Source organism: Bombina bombina, chromosome 6 (assembly GCF_027579735.1).
Source record: "Bombina bombina isolate aBomBom1 chromosome 6, aBomBom1.pri, whole genome shotgun sequence".
Lineage (NCBI taxonomy): Eukaryota > Metazoa > Chordata > Amphibia > Anura > Bombinatoridae > Bombina > Bombina bombina.
The window spans coordinates 377,492,999-377,510,386 of NC_069504.1; the positions used below are offsets into that span (position 1 = coordinate 377,492,999).

At 35.9% G+C, this 17,388-nt stretch overlaps 1 protein-coding gene across 1 annotated transcript in view; it reads left to right on the plus strand.

Moving 5' to 3' along the window:
* Window positions 1-5,376: 5,376 nt before the first annotated feature.
* The window catches only part of KIAA1191 (KIAA1191 ortholog), a 78,137-nt gene continuing 66,125 nt past the window's right edge, over window positions 5,377-17,388 (plus strand). Inside the window, 4 exon segments of the mRNA XM_053717082.1 lie at window positions 5,377-5,765; window positions 5,768-5,796; window positions 11,981-12,089; window positions 14,457-14,581. Coding sequence (XP_053573057.1) covers window positions 5,564-5,765; window positions 5,768-5,796; window positions 11,981-12,089; window positions 14,457-14,581 — 465 coding nt within the window. The 5' untranslated portion in view covers window positions 5,377-5,563.

The following is a 17,388-nucleotide window of genomic DNA, read 5'->3' on the forward strand; positions in this document are numbered from 1 at the left end:
TGTTTGGTTTTTTATTTATAGTTATTTTATATCCAACATGAGGTATCACATATGACACAAAAAAACCCAGGACAAATAACATAAAAACAATCTAATACAAAAATCAATTAGTTAGATCCCAAAATGGTTGGGTTTTTTCTATGTTCAATTTTTAATCTCTCTATCTCTCTATATCTCTACTCTCTCTATATCTCTATCTCTCTATATCTCTATCTCCTCTATATCTCTCTATATCTCTATCTCTCTATTATCTCTCTCTCTTATCTATATCTCTCTCTCTCTCTACTATATCTCTCTCCTCTCTCTCCTATATCTCTCTCTCTCTATCTCTCTCTCTCTAATATCTCTCCTCTCTCTATATCTATCTCTCTCTATATCTATCTCCTCTCTATATCTCTCTCTCTCTATCTATCTATCTATCTCTATTTCTTTCTCTCTCCTATTTCCTTTCTCTCTCTATTCCTTTCTCTCTCTATTTCTTTCTCTCCTCTCATATTTGTGGTGAACAACCTGGGTTGTCCCCCTTGCCGATTGGTGGATAAATTCATCCACCAAATACAAAAGTGCTGTCCAGAGTACTGAAACCAAAAAAGCTTAGATGCCTTCTTTTTCAAATAATGATAGCAAGAGAACGAAAGAAAAATTGATAATAGGAGTAAATTAGAAACTTGCTTAAAATTGCATGCTCTTTCTGAAATTACAAAAGAAAAAAATTGGATTCAGTTGTCCCTTTAATTACTGCATTTGGTTGAAACATTATCAAGTTCTCCATTTTAAGGTACTTACAGATTTGATTCTTCTATCTGAATGTCAATCTATTTCAAATTCAACTGAGATTTTAATTATTAAAAAACAAAAAATCATACCTGGTACTTTGTTTACATAATTTCAAAATATTGTTCCTATCTACCAAAAGGGCAATAATTTACAAATCTAATTTATTGCAATATTTTTTTTTTTTTTATATACTTAATCACAATTTCATATTTTCCCTATCAATTAAAATATAGCATGTTTTAATAGAAATCTTATCTTGTGTGCCCTCAAGCATTAGAAACTTTTTCTTATTGATTTTTTTTTTTTTAAATAGTTTTAAATGAATTGTAATGTTTGAATATGAATGATTTTATCTAACCTTGCAAACATAAAATTTGTGTAATGTATGCCACATCATTTTTGTTGATGGATATTTCTAATAAAAAAAATAGAAAAATTATTTATTTGATATGTTATGTATTTTATACTGCAGTTTTTATTCATTTTGTTATGGTGGAGATAAAGCGTGAATGAAAATCCTCTATTTCATAATAGTAAGACATAGTTATTTTATAGACCCATTGGCACATCTAGACAAGTATCACCACATTGATTTTCCCAGTAAGTACCTCTGTATACATTTACCAAACACACCACGAGCACCCCAGGTAAAATACTGCAAGTTAGAAATAAACTATATCCTACTTTTTGCTTGCCTTTTAACCATAGCTGTCCCCTTATGGGGGTAGGTGAAGCAAAATCTAAACTACTACTCTGAACAGCTGTTTTGGGTGCGTTAGTAACCAAAGTATACAGAGTACTAATGGGGAAAAGCAAGTGGGGGGTACTTTCCTAGATGTAATAATGTATGTACAATAATTATATGGCTGTTAATGAAATGGAGGATTTTAATCTCATGCTTTTATCTGCACCATAATGTAAGAATATTGCTTTTGCCCTGGAAATAAGATTCACTTAGCAGCAAATCAAACCTATCCCTCTGTGATAAGAGCTAATGAGTTTGAAACAGCTGTCCACAAGTGGTTTAAAATTTTGCCGTACCCTACCCCATGAGGGGATCACATTTTGATTAAACCCAGTACTGGAAGGAAAAATCATGAGATATTGTATATCTTATTTTACATATCTTTACCCAGAGTGCTCTGGTGCATTGGTAACAGTGTACCAAATTACTTCTGGGGAAAAGCAACGTGGAGATTGGTCCCTAGATGTGCTAAATGTCTTTACAAGAATTCTATGGGTCTTACTGCAGTTTTTGAATGTAAGATTTCTTATGTAAATTTAGCTTTTAAGATTCTGCAATATTATTATATATTTTTTTTTTTTCCTTTACAGTTTTTTGAACACCCTGCATGGACCACTTTGGAAAAGTTTTATGTATACCGATTTATTTGCACAAATGTTCCAGCTTGTCTTTTTCCAACATCAATTAATTCACATAACCTAGTATCCTGGTAAGATGCTTATTCACTGTCTGAAATATCCATTACATTTTTTGTTGCTCTAATTCTACTGCTTGCACATAGTTAATTGCAACAGTGATCATTCTTCTGAAAGTAACCAAGTTGTCAAATTCCTGTTTAATCTTTTCACGCTTTATAGATCTGGGAGAGTTCAGAAATGCTTGTGTTTGCATATTGTTATGTTTCTCTACTTTATTAAATAGAAGCTTGTTTTTGCCAGGGCACAATTTTCTGGATTAACATAGAGGATCTAAAGAACAGCATCTTTAACTACTGTAATGGCATCAAGACAGCCTGACTGTACCTGGTAACCTTTAATTCTAACTACTAGCTGTTTTTGTGTTTATTTATATAATATATATATTTTATTTACCATATTTTTGCCTATGCAGAATGATTTCTTTCAGGCCAGGTTATTTTTCTCCTTAGCTGTAAAATTGTATATGTTAATTTTTAAGGGGCTCTCTTAGTTCAGTGAACCTTAGCCTGTGTATACAGAATATGCAGAATAGAAGTAAAATTTGGGGGCAGTAGAATCCCTGACATTTGGGATTTCTGCTGATTATCTTTTTATTTTTTTATTTTTATAATGTAAAACATTTTAGCCTATAATATAAAAAGGCCAAGTGTGTTTGTCCAAAGCTGTCATGTGCAGTAGAGGCAGCAGAGGACAAGCACACTTGGCCTTAGTCTGTCTACCTGATCTGCTCCTGTTTGCGGCACGGTGCGGGTGGCGGGGCCGGTCCCGCGCACGAGAGGGGGGGAGAGAGCTAGAAAGAGAGGGGGGGAGAGAAAATAAGAGGGGAAAGAGAGCGCAAGAGATGGGGGGGGGGGGGGAGGAGAGAGAGCAAGAGAGGGGGGGGGGAGGAGAGAGAGCAAGAGAGGGGGGGGGGGGGGAGAGAGAGCAAGAGAGGGGGGGGGGGAGGAGAGAGAGCAAGAGAGGGGGGGGGGGGAGAGAGAGCAAGAGATATGGGGGGAGGGAGAGAGCAAGGGGTGGGACCGCTGTACTGCAAAAAATGGCCCGTGTGAACGGGCTTTAAGACTAGTTGCTCATAATGGAACAATTGCAAGTCCTACCAGAAGTTGCTAGGAGTTACTGAACCTATACATTTGGCCATTTAATGAGGGTGTTTTTTTTTTTTTTTTATATGTTAATACTATTTAAATAGGACTGGGACAGCTTAATTATTATTTTTATTATAAATAATTATCCAGGCAAAGTTAGCAGTTACAAAGTTTATGGCTGAAATCAGATTGAAAACGGGCTCTTAGGTGTACAGACACGCATATCGGAATAGAGCACATATTCTGTTGCTACAGCATTGGGCATATTCATATTACTACACAACTCATACAGTTCCCTGTAGGTAAAAAAAAAAATAACTCTCCCCTATTTTTTTTTTTCTGTAGCTCTTTTAAAGGGACAGTATACAAACAACTGCAGAGTATAAAATGTATAAGACTTTGCTTTTTATGTAAATGAACTGGCTAATTTTGAGTTTTGAAGCTACAAATAAAATGGGTTGAGCTTGTAGGTATATTCATATCTCATTACTTTATCACATTGTGTACATATACATGCTTTTTATCTTATCTGTCCATAAACTGAAGACCAATATTTGGAGAGGGAAAATTAACATTTTTATACCTTAACTCTTCTTTAAAGGGACATGAAACCCACATTTTTTCTTTCATGATTTAGAAAGAGAATGCAATTTTAAACCTCTTTCTAATTTACTTCTATTATTTAATTTGTTTTATTCTCTTGATATTCTTTGCTGAAAAGCATATCTAGATATGCTCAGTAGCTGCTGATTGGTTGCTGCACATAGAAGCCTCATGTGATTGGCTCACCCATATGCATCGCTTTATCTTCAAATAAAGATATCTAAAAAATGAAGCAAAATAAATAATAGAAGTAAATTGTAATGTTGTTTAAATTTGTATGTTCTATCTGAATCATGAAAGAAAGATTTTGGGTTTAGTGGCCCCTTTAACCCACTTGGTGTGCAATTTCTTCTGCTGGCTGTGTTTACACAGCTTATCTGTAGCTTGGACCTAAGGCCAGAAACTTTCAGAAATCAGGTGGGGATACCACAGGCTAAATCAACTATTTTCAAATGCCAATATAAGGGTAAGGAATACTTGTAAACAATTTAATACACTCCAGCAGGTAAAGTGGATCATTGGGGAAAACATTTGATTAAACTGTCCCTTTAAATAATAACACAATGGAATTTTGTTTAATTAGTTCACTTTTTTTGTAAAGTTTCCAATTTTATATTTTTCAGTTTCTAAAGGGATATGAACCCCGCCCCCCCCCCGACAGAGCATACTATTTAAAAAGTTTCCAATTTACAGTCTATTATCAAAATTGCTTAGTTTGCATGATATTCTGAGTGAAGAGATACCCCAGTAGGCATCTGGAGCACTACATGGCAGGAAAAACGTGCTGCCATCTAGTGCTCTTTGCAAATGGATACAAATCTTAAACACTACTGCCATATAGTGCTCCAGAAATGGTCCGTTCCTAAGCATACATCCCTGTTTTTTTTTTTTTTTTTACACAAGACACCAAGAGAAACAAAGACAAATTGATAAAAAAAAATGATTATAGAAGGTAAATTAGAAAGTTGTTTTACATCAAATGCTTTATCTGCATAGTAGAAGGAAAAGAAAAAAAAAGGTTTCATATCCTTTTAATGTAATTTACAAAACTCAAACAATCGTAGTTACAATTCTTATTGCAAGTTGCCTTGTATCTTTTCTGTCAAATGTCACTGCTGTAAATTGTCTATGCTTCTGCTTGAAGACAGATCTCTTAAAATGCATATCTACAATTACTCTAACTGTGCACCTAAATAAAGAATGTTTAGTAGTCAATTTAAGATTTACTAGTGACTTAAATGGATACTAAACCCAATATTTTTTTTTTTTCTTTCATGATTCAGAAAGCATGTAACTTTAATTTACTATTACCATTTTTCTTTGTTCTCTTGCTATCTTATTTTGAAATAAGCAGGAAATGTATGCTTAAGAGCCGGCCCGTTTTTGGTTCAAACACTTGTGTAGCGCTTTGCCGATTGGTGGCTAGAAGCCGGCTTATAACCAAATATACCTGCCTTTTTCAAACAGATAGTGAGAGAAGAAAAATTTGGAAGTAAATTATAAAGTTGCTTAAAATTTCATGCTATATCTGACTCATAAGAGAAAAAAATTTGTTTAGTATCCCTTTAACAAATAGCAAGTACCATAAAATATTGAATCTTTCAAGGACTTTCTAGAATAAGAAAAGCAGGAAGGTTTACATAAAGCTGTCTGTAATGGAATATTGTAGTGAGTGGTGGGCTCTCTGTCCTCAGCCATTGAGCACGGTTTCAGGTGGGCTATTGGGAAAGATGTCCCTGCCATTTGGAATGAACCGTCGAGCTTTCAGCTATGACGATGCCCTGGAAGATACAGCACCAATGACTACGCCCCCCATCAGACATGTGGCAGTAACATCTCTGTGGCGAAAACCTGTCATTCGGAACGTAAATACAAAATGCTGTCTAAGGTATGGTGATGGACATGCCCTTATCTCAGTCCTTTTCTTCCTTTTACTTTTTGAACCTGCATTGCATGTCTGAATCTTAAGTTGAAACAAACAAAGTAAATATTGCCAGTATAGAATTTTGTATGCTTACACATTATTCTAAAATATATTTATTTTAAGAATTCTTTCTCCTGATTTACTTTTATGAAAAGTAAACCTAAAAACATTACTTTCTTTCATGTAATTGGCAAGAGTCCATGAGCTAGTGACGTATGGGACAACACAATCCCACCAGGAGGGGCAAATTTCCCAAACCCCAAAATCCTCCACAAATTTTTACAAACTTTGCCTCATATGGAGGTGGGGAAGTAAGTTTGTGCTAAGATTTCTACGTTGATATGCGCTTACTACAGCATTTTCGAAGCCTGGATTCCTCTGAGTACAGTGAATGTCAGAGGGATGTGAAGGGAGTATCACCTATGAATGCAATGGTTTTCCTCACGGGGGATCTATTTCATAGGTTACTCTGTCATCTGTCGTAGAGATTCATCTCCTACGTCCCTTTTCAGATCGATGATATACTCTCATATTCCATTACCTGTACTGATTTGGCTATATGTGGATGGGTGTCTTTTCGGTAAGTATGTTTTCATTACTTAAGACACTCTCAGCTATGAATTTGGCACGTTATGTATTAATATAAAGTTCTAAATATATGTTTTCTACTTATATTTGCCAATAGTCAGGTTTATGTGTATTTCCTTTTGCAGACTGTCGGTTTCATATTTTGGGAAAAGCATATTTTAGGAAAATATTTTTTTTACCTGGGGTAAAGTCTTTTTTTCAATTAACTGTTTTCTCATTTAAATTTCGCGGGCAAAATTAGGCTTGAGAGGGCGCAAAATGCCAAAGTTTGTGTCATTCTTGGCGCAAGAATTTTTTTTGCGCGAAGATACATCCGATGACGCAAATTTGTCATTTCTGGCGTCTTTGACGCCGGGTTCCTTACACAAGGTTGCGTCTACAATGATGTGAGTGTGTCATTTCCAGATGTTGTTAGCGCCAAAAACTTTCATTGTGCGTCATACTTGGCGCCAAATAATTTCCATTATTTTAAAACCCCATTCCTATATGCCTCTTGCCTTTTCTTCTATAAGAGGGCATATGCCTGTCTGCATTTTTTTTCCCATTCCTGAAACTGCGTATAAGGAAATTGATTATTTTGCTTTTATATGTTGTTTTTTTTTCTCTTACATTTGCAAGATGTCTCAATCTGATCCTGTCTCAGAAACCACTGTTGGAACCCTGCTGCCTGATAACAGTTCTACCCAAGCTAAGTCCATTTGTTGTAAAGTTGTGGTATTATATCTCCAGCTGTAGTATGTAATAGTGTCGTAAGCTTTTTACATGCAGAGAATGTGTCCATTAGTAGTAGTACAATGCCTCTTGTTCCTTCAACATCTAATGTACAAGACTATACCTGTGAATTTAAAAGATTTTATTGCTGATGCGATTTCAGAAGGCTTTGTCTGCCATCCCGCCCTCTAATCAAACGTAAAAGGTCTTTTAAAACTTCTCATAAAGTGATGAAACTTTCAAATGACCGACAACATACTGATTATCCTCCTCTGATGAGGATCTATCTGATTCAGAAGATCTTTCCTCGGATATTGACACTGACAAATCTACTTATTTAAAATGGAGTATATTCGTTCCTTGTTAAGAGGTGTTGATTACATTGGATATTGAGGAAAACAAGTCCCTCTTGATATTAAAATTAGTAAACGTTTAAATTCTGTTTATAATCCTCCTGTGGTTACTCCAGAGGTTTTTCCAGTTCCTGGTGCTATTTCTGATATGATTTCTAAGGAATGGAATAGGCCAGGTACTTTTATTCCTTCAAGGTTTAAAAAATCGTATCCTTTGCCAGCGGTTCGATTCGGAGTTTTGGGATGGGGCTATTTCTACTCTTGCTAAATGTACTACTATTCCTATGGAAGATAGTACTTCTTTTTAAAGACCCTTTAGATAGGAAACTTGAATCCTATCTAAGGAAAGCCTATTGATATTCTGGTCATCTTCTCAGGCCTGTTATTTCTTTGGCTGATGTTGCAGCTGCATCAACATTTTGGTTGGAAAGTTTAGTGCAACAGGAAATGGATCCTGATTTGTCTTACATCTTTTGCTTGCTTCAACATGCTAATCATTTTATCTGTGATGCCATTTTTTGATATCCTCAAAATTGATGTTAAATCTATGTCTTTAGCTATTTTAGCTAGAAGAGCTTTGTGTCTTAAATATTGGAATGCTGATATGTTCTCTTTGTTTCCAAGGTAATTAAGTTATTTGGTTCTCAGTTGGATTCCATTATTTCAATTGTCACGGGGGGGAGGGAGTTTTTTTTTTTTTGGTTTTTTTTTTTTTTTTTTTTGCCTACAGGACAAAAGACCTAAGGGTAAATCCAAACCATTTAAGAAACCAAGCCAGCCCCAAGTCTGCATGAAGGTGCGGCCATTATTCCAGCTCAGTGGTAGGGGCAGATTAAGATTTTTCACAGACATTTGGGCAAATTCTGTCCAAAATCAAATGGATTCAGAGTATTGTTTCAAGGGTATCGAAAAGATTCAGAGTAAGACTTCTGTGAGAAGAGAGATCCCAGCAAATCCAGTGAAGGCTCAAGCTTTTCTGAAGTGTTTTCAGACCTGGAGCTTTCAGGGGGTAATCATACCAATTCCGTTTCAGGAACTGGGGTCTGGGTTTTATTCAAATCTATTCATTGTCCCAAGAAAGAAAATTAATTCAGGCCAGTTCTGGATTGGAATTTTTTTTTAATCGTTTTGTAAGAGTGCCAACTTTCAAATGGTGATTATAAGGACTATTCTGCCATTTGTTCATCAAGGACATTATATGTCCCACAATAGGACTTACAGGATGCATATCTTCATATTAAGATTCATCCAGACCACTATCAGTTTCTGAGATTCTCTTTTCTAGACCAGCATTACCCATATGTCGCTCTTCCATTTGGCCCTAGGCGACAGCTCCAAGAATCTTTTTAAAGGTTCTCGGTGCCCTACTCTCTGTAATCAGAGAACAGGGTATTGCAGGGTGTTTCCTTATTTGACGATATCTTGGTACTAGCTCAGTCTTTACATTCTGCAGAATCTCACACAAATCATCTAGTGTTGTTATTCCTCAGACAAGGGGTCACCTTTTAGGTTTCCAGATAGATTCATTGTCCATGACTCTGTCTCTAACTAACAAACAAGAGACGATTAAAATTGGTTTCAGCTTTCTGAACCTTCAGTCTCATCATTCCCCTTCAGTGGCTATGTGCATGGAAGTTTTAGGTCTCATGACTGCAGCATCGGACGCGATCCCCTTTGCTCATTTTCACATGAGACCTCTCCAGCTTTGTATGCTGAACCAATGGTGCATTGATTATACAAGGATATTAGTTAATATCCTTAAATACCAATGTTAGACTATCTCTGACTTGGTGGTTAGATCACCATTGTCTAGTTCAAGGGGCCTCTTTTGTTCATCCAACCTGGACTGTGATCACAACAGATGCAAGTCTTTCAGGTCGGGGATCTCTGACAGCACAAGGGGTTTAGAAATCTCAAGAGGCAAGATTAACGATCAATATTTTGGAACTCTTTGCTATTTTCAGGGCTCTTCAGGTTTGGCCTCTGTTGAAGAGAGAACCGTTCATTTGTTTACGGACAGACAATATCAGGACTGTGGCATATGTCAATCGTCAGGGTGGGACTCGCAGTCCCCAAGTTATGAAAGAAGTATCTCAGATACTTGGGTGGAATCCAGCTCCTGTCTAATTTCTGCGGTTCATATCCCAGGTATAGACTATTGGGAAGCGGATTATCTCAGCCGCCAGGCTTTACATCCGGGGAAGTGGTTGCTCCATCCAGATGTGTTTTCTCAGATTGTTCAGATGTGGGGTCTTCCAGAAATAGATCTGATGGCTTCCCATCTAAACAAACTACCCAGGTACCTGTCCAGGGATCCTCAGGCGGAAGCTGTGGATGTGTTAACAGTTCCTTGTGTTGCCAACCTGCTTATATTTTCCCGCCCTCTAGTTCTTCTTCCAAGAGTGATCTCCAAAATTCATCATGGAACAATCGTTTGTATTGCTGGTAGCTCCAGCATGGCCTCACAGGTTTTGGTATGCAGATCTTGTTCGGATGTCCAGTTGCCAATCTTGGCTACTTCCATTAAGGCCAGACTTTCTGTCTTAAGGTCCGTTTTTCTATCAGGATCTCAAATCCATTAAATTTGAAGGTATGGAAATTGAACGCCTAGTGCTTAGTCATAGAGGTTTCTCTGACTCGGTGATTAATACTATGTTACAGGCTTGTTAATCTGTTTCTAGGAAGATTTATTATTGAGTTTGGAAGACTTATATTTCATGGTGTTCTTTTCATAAATTCTCCTGGCATTCTCTTAGAATTCCTAGAATTTTACAGTTTCTTCAGGATGGTTTTGGATAAGGGTTTGTCTGCAAGTTCCTTGAAGGGACAAATCTCTGCTCTTTCTGTTTTATTTTACAAAAGATTGCTAAGCTTCCTGATATTCACTGTTTTGTCCAGGCTTTGGTCCATATCAAGCCCGTCATTAAATCAATCTCTCCTCCCTTGGAGTCTTAATTTGGTTTTTGAAGGCTTTACAGGCTCCTCCTTTTGAGCCTATTCATTCTTTGGACAGTAAACTACTTTTTTTTGGAGAGTGTTGTTCCTTTTGGCCATCTCTTCTGCTAGAAGAGATCTGAATTATCTGCTCTTTCTTGTAAATCTCCTTTTCTAATTTTCTATCCGGATAAGGCGGTTTTGCGGACTTCATTTAATTTCTTACCTAAGGTTGTGAATTCTAACAACATTAATAGAGAAATTGTTGTCCCTTTTTTATGTCCTAATCCTAAGAATTATTTGTAGAGATCCTTACATTCTTTGGATGTGGTAAGAGCTTTGAAATGTTATGTTGAAGCTACTAAAGATTTCAGTAAGACTTCTGGTCTATTTATTTGTTCTCTTTTCTGGTTCTAGGAAAGGTCCTTTCCTTGGCATCTTGGTTAAAGCTTTTAATTCATCAGGCTTATTTGGAGTCGGGTCAGACCCCGCCTCAGAGAATTACAGCTCATTCTACTAGATCAGTCTCCACTTTGTGGGCTTTTAAGAATGAAGCTTCAGTTGATCAGATTTGCAAAGCAGCTACTTGGTCTTCTTTGCATACATTTACTAAATTCTACCATTTTGATGTATTTGCTTCTTCAGAAGCAGTGTTTGGTAGAAAAGTTCTTCAGACAGCTGTTTCAGTTTTTTTAATCTGATTATGTTTTAATTTTTTTTTTTTTTTTTTTTCTTTTTTTTTTTTTTCATTTATGAGAAACTTTATATTTTTGGTTGTGGATTAATTTTTTTTTTTCCAGCGGAAAATGGCTGTTTTTATTTTATCCCTCCCTCTCTAGTGACTCTTGTGTGGAGTTCCACATCTTGGGTATTACTATCCCATACGTCACTAGCTTATGGACTCTTGCCAATTACATTAAAGAAAACCTAATTTATGTAAGAATTTACCGGATAAATTAATTTCTTTCATATTGGCAAGAGTCCATGAGACCCACCCTTTTTATGGTGGTTATGATTTTTTGTATAAAGTACAATTATTTCCAAATTCCTTTGATGCTTTCTACTCCTTTCTTTATCACCCCATTACTTGGCTATTCATTGAACTGAGTTGTGGGTGTGGTGAGGGGTGTATTTGTGGGCATTTTGGGGTTTGGGAAACTTTACCCCCTCCTGATGGGATTGTGTGTCCCATACGTCACTAGCTCATGGACTCTTGCCAATATGAAAGAAATTAGTTTATCAGGTAAGTTCTTACATAAATTGTTTTTTAAATTGGTGAAATGCTGTTTGAACCGTCTCTATTTGCTGTTGTAAAGTTATCGGGAGAGTAAATGAGCTACAAGCCAGCTAATAGTAAATCAATATCGTTAATTGCAGCAGAAAGTCATCCTTATAGTTGTCCCATTAGTAATATCCAATAGCACTCAGGAAATAGTTGATGCATCCATTAGTTTCTGGTTTCCTTTTTTTTTTTTTTTTTTTTTTATTAATTTCATGTTTCCTGATACAAAACTGACTTGTTCTTCTCTACACCCTACTTTTTTTCCCATTGTTCTGAGCAGGTTGAGGAAGGGGATAATAACCAACCTGCTATGCCCCCCTCTGCCACTGAGAAGGCACCTGTTGTGAAAACCAAAGCCACCTCTATCATCATGAATTCTCTCATGACAAGTAAGGATGCTTTAACAGCTGCTAATAGGGTAGACATTGTGTGTATTGACAAAATAAGTGTAACATTTTAGTGTCTATAAAACAATGGAAGCAATGTTCTAACTAAGGTTACCTTCTCTGCTGTGGCCAATTTCTGATAGTGTGCAGCCAATGGCTGTGTAGAATATAAGTGTTTTGCACTTCCATTTTTAATGGAATGAAAAGCTCACAATTTCAGACTGGAATTCCAGGAAAAAGGGACAAAATAAATATATTGTAGAGTCCAGTCCCCTATGAACTGATCACAGCCTTGAAATCGCGTGATCTTGCCCGATTTCCTTTTTCATGCCAATGTTTACCAACATTTTCCCCTGGCATTATGGAGTTAATAATATTAGTTTGTATAAATTGCATATTGAACACAACCATTTTTGTAGAAATGTGCTCAAATGTGTTTTTAGTATTTTGCCCGATTAGTTGAGTTTCAACTTTGCATTTTATACTATAACATATAAAGTTTAAGCCATTTTCATATAATTCAAGTAATATTTGTTTTATTAAGAAAAAATACTTTACCTGCTGCAAATGAACAGATTAATAGGAAATCCATTTCTAAGGCAGGCCATCTTGTCTGAAGCAGTGTTTCTAAAGTAGATCATCCTGTATCACTTGTCTGAAACAGTGATCCTTCACTTTAGATAAGCCAGTCTGTACTTGTAGAACCAGCAATATCATTGCATGCATATTAAACTTTTTTTTTCTTTTCTAGACTTTTAACCCTTTGAGTGCTAAGAACTTTCCCACCTGGGTGCTAAGCTTCCAACGGTGGGTCTTGGGGGGCCTGTAGCTGCTCCTATACTTAACATTGTTTAAGTATAAATAAAGTTGCGCGGTGATGTCATTGCGCGTTACGTCAATGCGCATAACGTGAAGCCGGGGTAGGAGTGGGTGGGAGCCCCCAGATCTCCCTCAAGGTTGGAGAGTGCTAGCGACAGTTCTGAGCCGTCGTTAGCACCAGTGGGAAACTCTGCGATGGCTCAGAGCCGTCATTAGCACTCAAGGGGTTAAGTATTCCTTATTTTCTTTTGCGCTACAACAAAATGTGAAAGCATGAGTCATAATTTTGTTGACCCATTCAGTTATAACTGTTACTCTAAAGGTGGAATGTTCTAATCTACACAATTCAATAATGATTTAGCAATATCCTTGTCGGTTGATTCCTATTTCAGCCCATAAGCGGGTGCATTTTTGTTATGCTAACCTGTAGCACTAGCTACTACTTTAGCTACTGTTTAGCTGTTCCTCTGCTGCCCAGAAGATGTTATGGAAAAATAGAGATTAAATCTTTTGTGTATCCAAAGGAGGAAAGTATAGTTATATTATGATTCACTGCAAAATATAAGTCAGAATAGTTACTTTATCTCACACGGCTTAACCGATCTAGAAAGCAATAATCATGATTTTCTAAGGGTTTTTTTTTGTTCTCTGCCTCATTTTAAAAACAAAAATGACTGTCCCCTCAATTATTTGTGCATCTACTAGATTTTTATGGTAATATATCAATCCGCACTTATAACAATATAGAATGCATGGAAATGCAGAGACGAATGAAGAATGTCCTCTGTGGTACTTCCCTGTTTGTACATAATGTCTAGAATAAGATACTGCTTAAAGGGATAGTCTAGTCAAAATTTAAACTTTCATGATTCAGATAGAGCATGCAACTTAATTTACTCCAATTAATTTTTCTTCATTCTTTTGGTATCTTTGAATGTAAAGCTGAGGAGCCGGCCCATTTTTGGTTCTGCACCTGGATAGCGCTTGCTGATTGATGGCTACATTTTATACACCAATCAGCAAGCGCTACCCAGGTTGCTGATACAAATATTTGCCTGCTCCTATGCTTACATTCCTGCTTTTATGTTTAGACATTTTTACCCTACTCCTGGTAATATTGACAATGTACTACCCCTGTTGTTTGGCTTGGCATAGGGCATGATGTATGGTAGTACAATTATGCACAGCTTGATACATCCCTTAAGCCATAGCACTTGGAATCTTGATTTTAGCTATTTCAACTTCTCTTGCTGCTATCTTTTTTTATTTATTTTAAAAAAAATCTAAACTCTGGTTCCTACATATACATTAGACGTGTGCATTCGGATACTTTGTTAGGATCTGAAGACGGAAGTAAGCGCCATTCGGCTTTTAGATCCTTACGAAGGATCCGAATGCACAAGTCTAATATACATATTAATTTTAAATTTGGCGTTCCAGTGGACTGTCTGCTTTTTGTTTTGTCAGATGCTAACATGAATGAGCAGGGCCACATTCAGGCACTGCTACTCACATGTGCATGTAAGTGTGTGTGTGAATGTCTCTTTCCAGAACATACACAGGAGAGCATTCAACGTTTCGAACAGCAGGCTGGCCTCAGGGATGCTGGCTATACACCACACAAGGGCCTCACTGCTGAGGAGACCAAATACCACCGCGTGGCAGAAGCACTCCATGTAAGACTCGTGGTCTCTTGCTTTCATAATATCTTTTTTTTTCCTTCCCCCAACCCCCCCCCCCCACATTTCTTTGTTTCATTTTAGTATATTGCCCTTTCCAGTTTGATGTAGTGCTTCTATGGAGGAGATAACTTGTCAAAAACCCTCAATATCTGCTTATTTGGAAGTCACCATTATACATTTTGCTTTATTTAAAAATAGTTTCGGAGTAGTTGTGTTTTTGTTTGCCTGAAATAAACTATTGAAAAAAACTGGTAGGTTGTTTTTGTATAAAAAAACAAACAAAAAAAAGGCAATGATGAAGTAAATGTTACTTTGTGTTAACTGGCAGTGACATTACGTATAATGTTTTTTTAATGCAGTATTACCAACTTGGATCCTTACAAGTAGTGATGCACCGAAATGGAAATTCTATACCGAATTTGAAAATCCAGGATGCACTTAGCCGAAAACTGAAACCGAAAATGTCTCTTTCCAAATTTATTTAAATTTTTTTTTTTTTCGTTTTTTTGCATAATTCGACTATTTTATTAATGAATCTGAATAAAATAACTTAACTTTTATTGAAAGTAACACACTAAAATTGGACAAAAATATCTTAAAACAATAATATGCTACACAATAATTTTACCAAAAAAAAAAAAAAAAAAACGGGCAAAGAACTATGCAATTTTCGGCCAAAATGTTTCTGCAACCAAATTTCAGTGCATCCCTACTTAAAACAATATTAAATATCAATATACTGTATTATTCTGTATTTAGTTCTATGTAACAGAATCAGATTCAAGTTGTGTTTTTTTTTGTTTTGTTTTTTACCAATTATCCAAATAAAGTACAGTCCTAGAAAACTCATTATATGCAAAACAGTAAGTCAAGAAATTAACTCAAACATCAGCTCTAGGCTAGCAACAAATATGAAACGTGCTACACAATAATTTTACCGAAAATAACAGGCAAAAAAAAAGAAATGGCCAAAAATGCCAATTTCGGCCGAAATTTTGGTGCATCCCTACTTATAAGACACACAATTGAGTGATTTTATTTTTTAAATTTGCGCTTTAGAAAAGGTGCATTCAAGTGGCAGGGAATTATGGATGACTATTCACTATGCTCTCATGTCTCTTATGATTTAGGTAGAACATACCATTTTAAATATCTTTCCAGTTTACTTCTATTATCAAACTTGCTTCTTTCTCTTGGTATCATTTGTTGAAGGAGCAGCAATGCACTACTGGTTTCTAACTGAAAGCATGGGGGGGCCAATGACAATTGGTGTGTGTGTATATATATATATATATATATATATATATATATATATATATATATATATATATATATATATATATATATATATATATATATATATATATATATATATATATATATATATACACACCCCAATCAGCAGCTAGAACCTAGGTTCTTTGCTGCTCCAGAGCTTACCTAGATCAAGCTTTCAGAAAAGAATAAAAAGAGAAGGTAGCAAATTTAAATAAGTAAATTAGAAATTTGTTTAAAATCACATGCTCTTTCTGAATAATGAAAGAAAAAAATTGGGTTTCATGTCCCTTTTTAAATAGTTGTGTGCATGTTTTGAGCTAGTAACCTGGATTTAAAGGGACAGTACATTGTAAAATTGTTTTTATATTAATATATTTTCAATGACTGTTATACCAGCTGCAGAGTATACAATTTATGAGAAATTATATTTTCAGGTTTATTTGTGTATCTGAAGTAGCTGGTTTTGTGCTTTTAAACCACAGCCTATTACAATGGGTTGAGCTTCAGGTAATATCAGATCTAATTATGTTATCACTTTCATGTACACAGACTTGCTTCCTTATCTTATATTTGTCTAGAAAACCATAGCTCAATACTTAGAGAGAACAATGGAAAATTATGAAAGTGTAATCTCTTCTGCTGGCTGTGTTTACTTAGACTATTCAATAGAATGTACTTCAGTATAGGTTTGGATACTACAGGCTAAATCAGGTATTTCAAATGCCAAAATAGGGGTAAAGGAGCTACTTGTAAACAATTTGAAACACTCCAGCAGATAAAATGAATCCTTGGGAACAATTTTAAAGGGGAGAACATTTTTGGGTGAACTGTCACTTTAAGAAGTTTTCGGTAAACGGTCAGATCATATAGTTGTTTTTTTAACCTCCCAGGGAGGGTTGTGTGTCATTGATGACCTAAGCTTTGCTATAGGGGGATAAGATGAGGTGAGAAACAGGGAGGCATTGATTGATGTCAGGCACGTGGGCCATGAGTGAACATCTGCCCTAAGGTAAAACCTTTATGAACACAAGTTGTGTGTGGTTTTTTTTTTTTTTTTTTTGTCAACATGGATACCTGATGCCCAATATTTGTTGTGCTCTGCAGCAATATTCTCTAAATGTTATATTGATATATAAATCAATGGCATTCTTTTGAATTTCAAGACTATGTTAAGGATGCTTCAAAGAAATGGTTAACCATTGTTTTTTAGGAATAAATATTTTAAATGTCTGTAAAGCTTGTCAGTGTAATCTTGTTTTACGTAGCACAAAACAAATGTAATGTAGGATTTTGGGCATTGAAACCTGTTTTGTACTTGGAATCTTGTAATTCTGGTGTAGAATATTCAAAATTTAAGGTAAAATTTGTTTGCTGCAATGAAATAGGGTAATGGCGCAAATATCTTGTGATGGGTCTAGTCATATCCTGGTCTGTTTTACTGGTAGCCCACTGTTATGCCCTTCTTCAGCTCTGCCCATTCCCTCAAATGAGGTTGCAACATCTGGAAACGGTAAAAAATAATT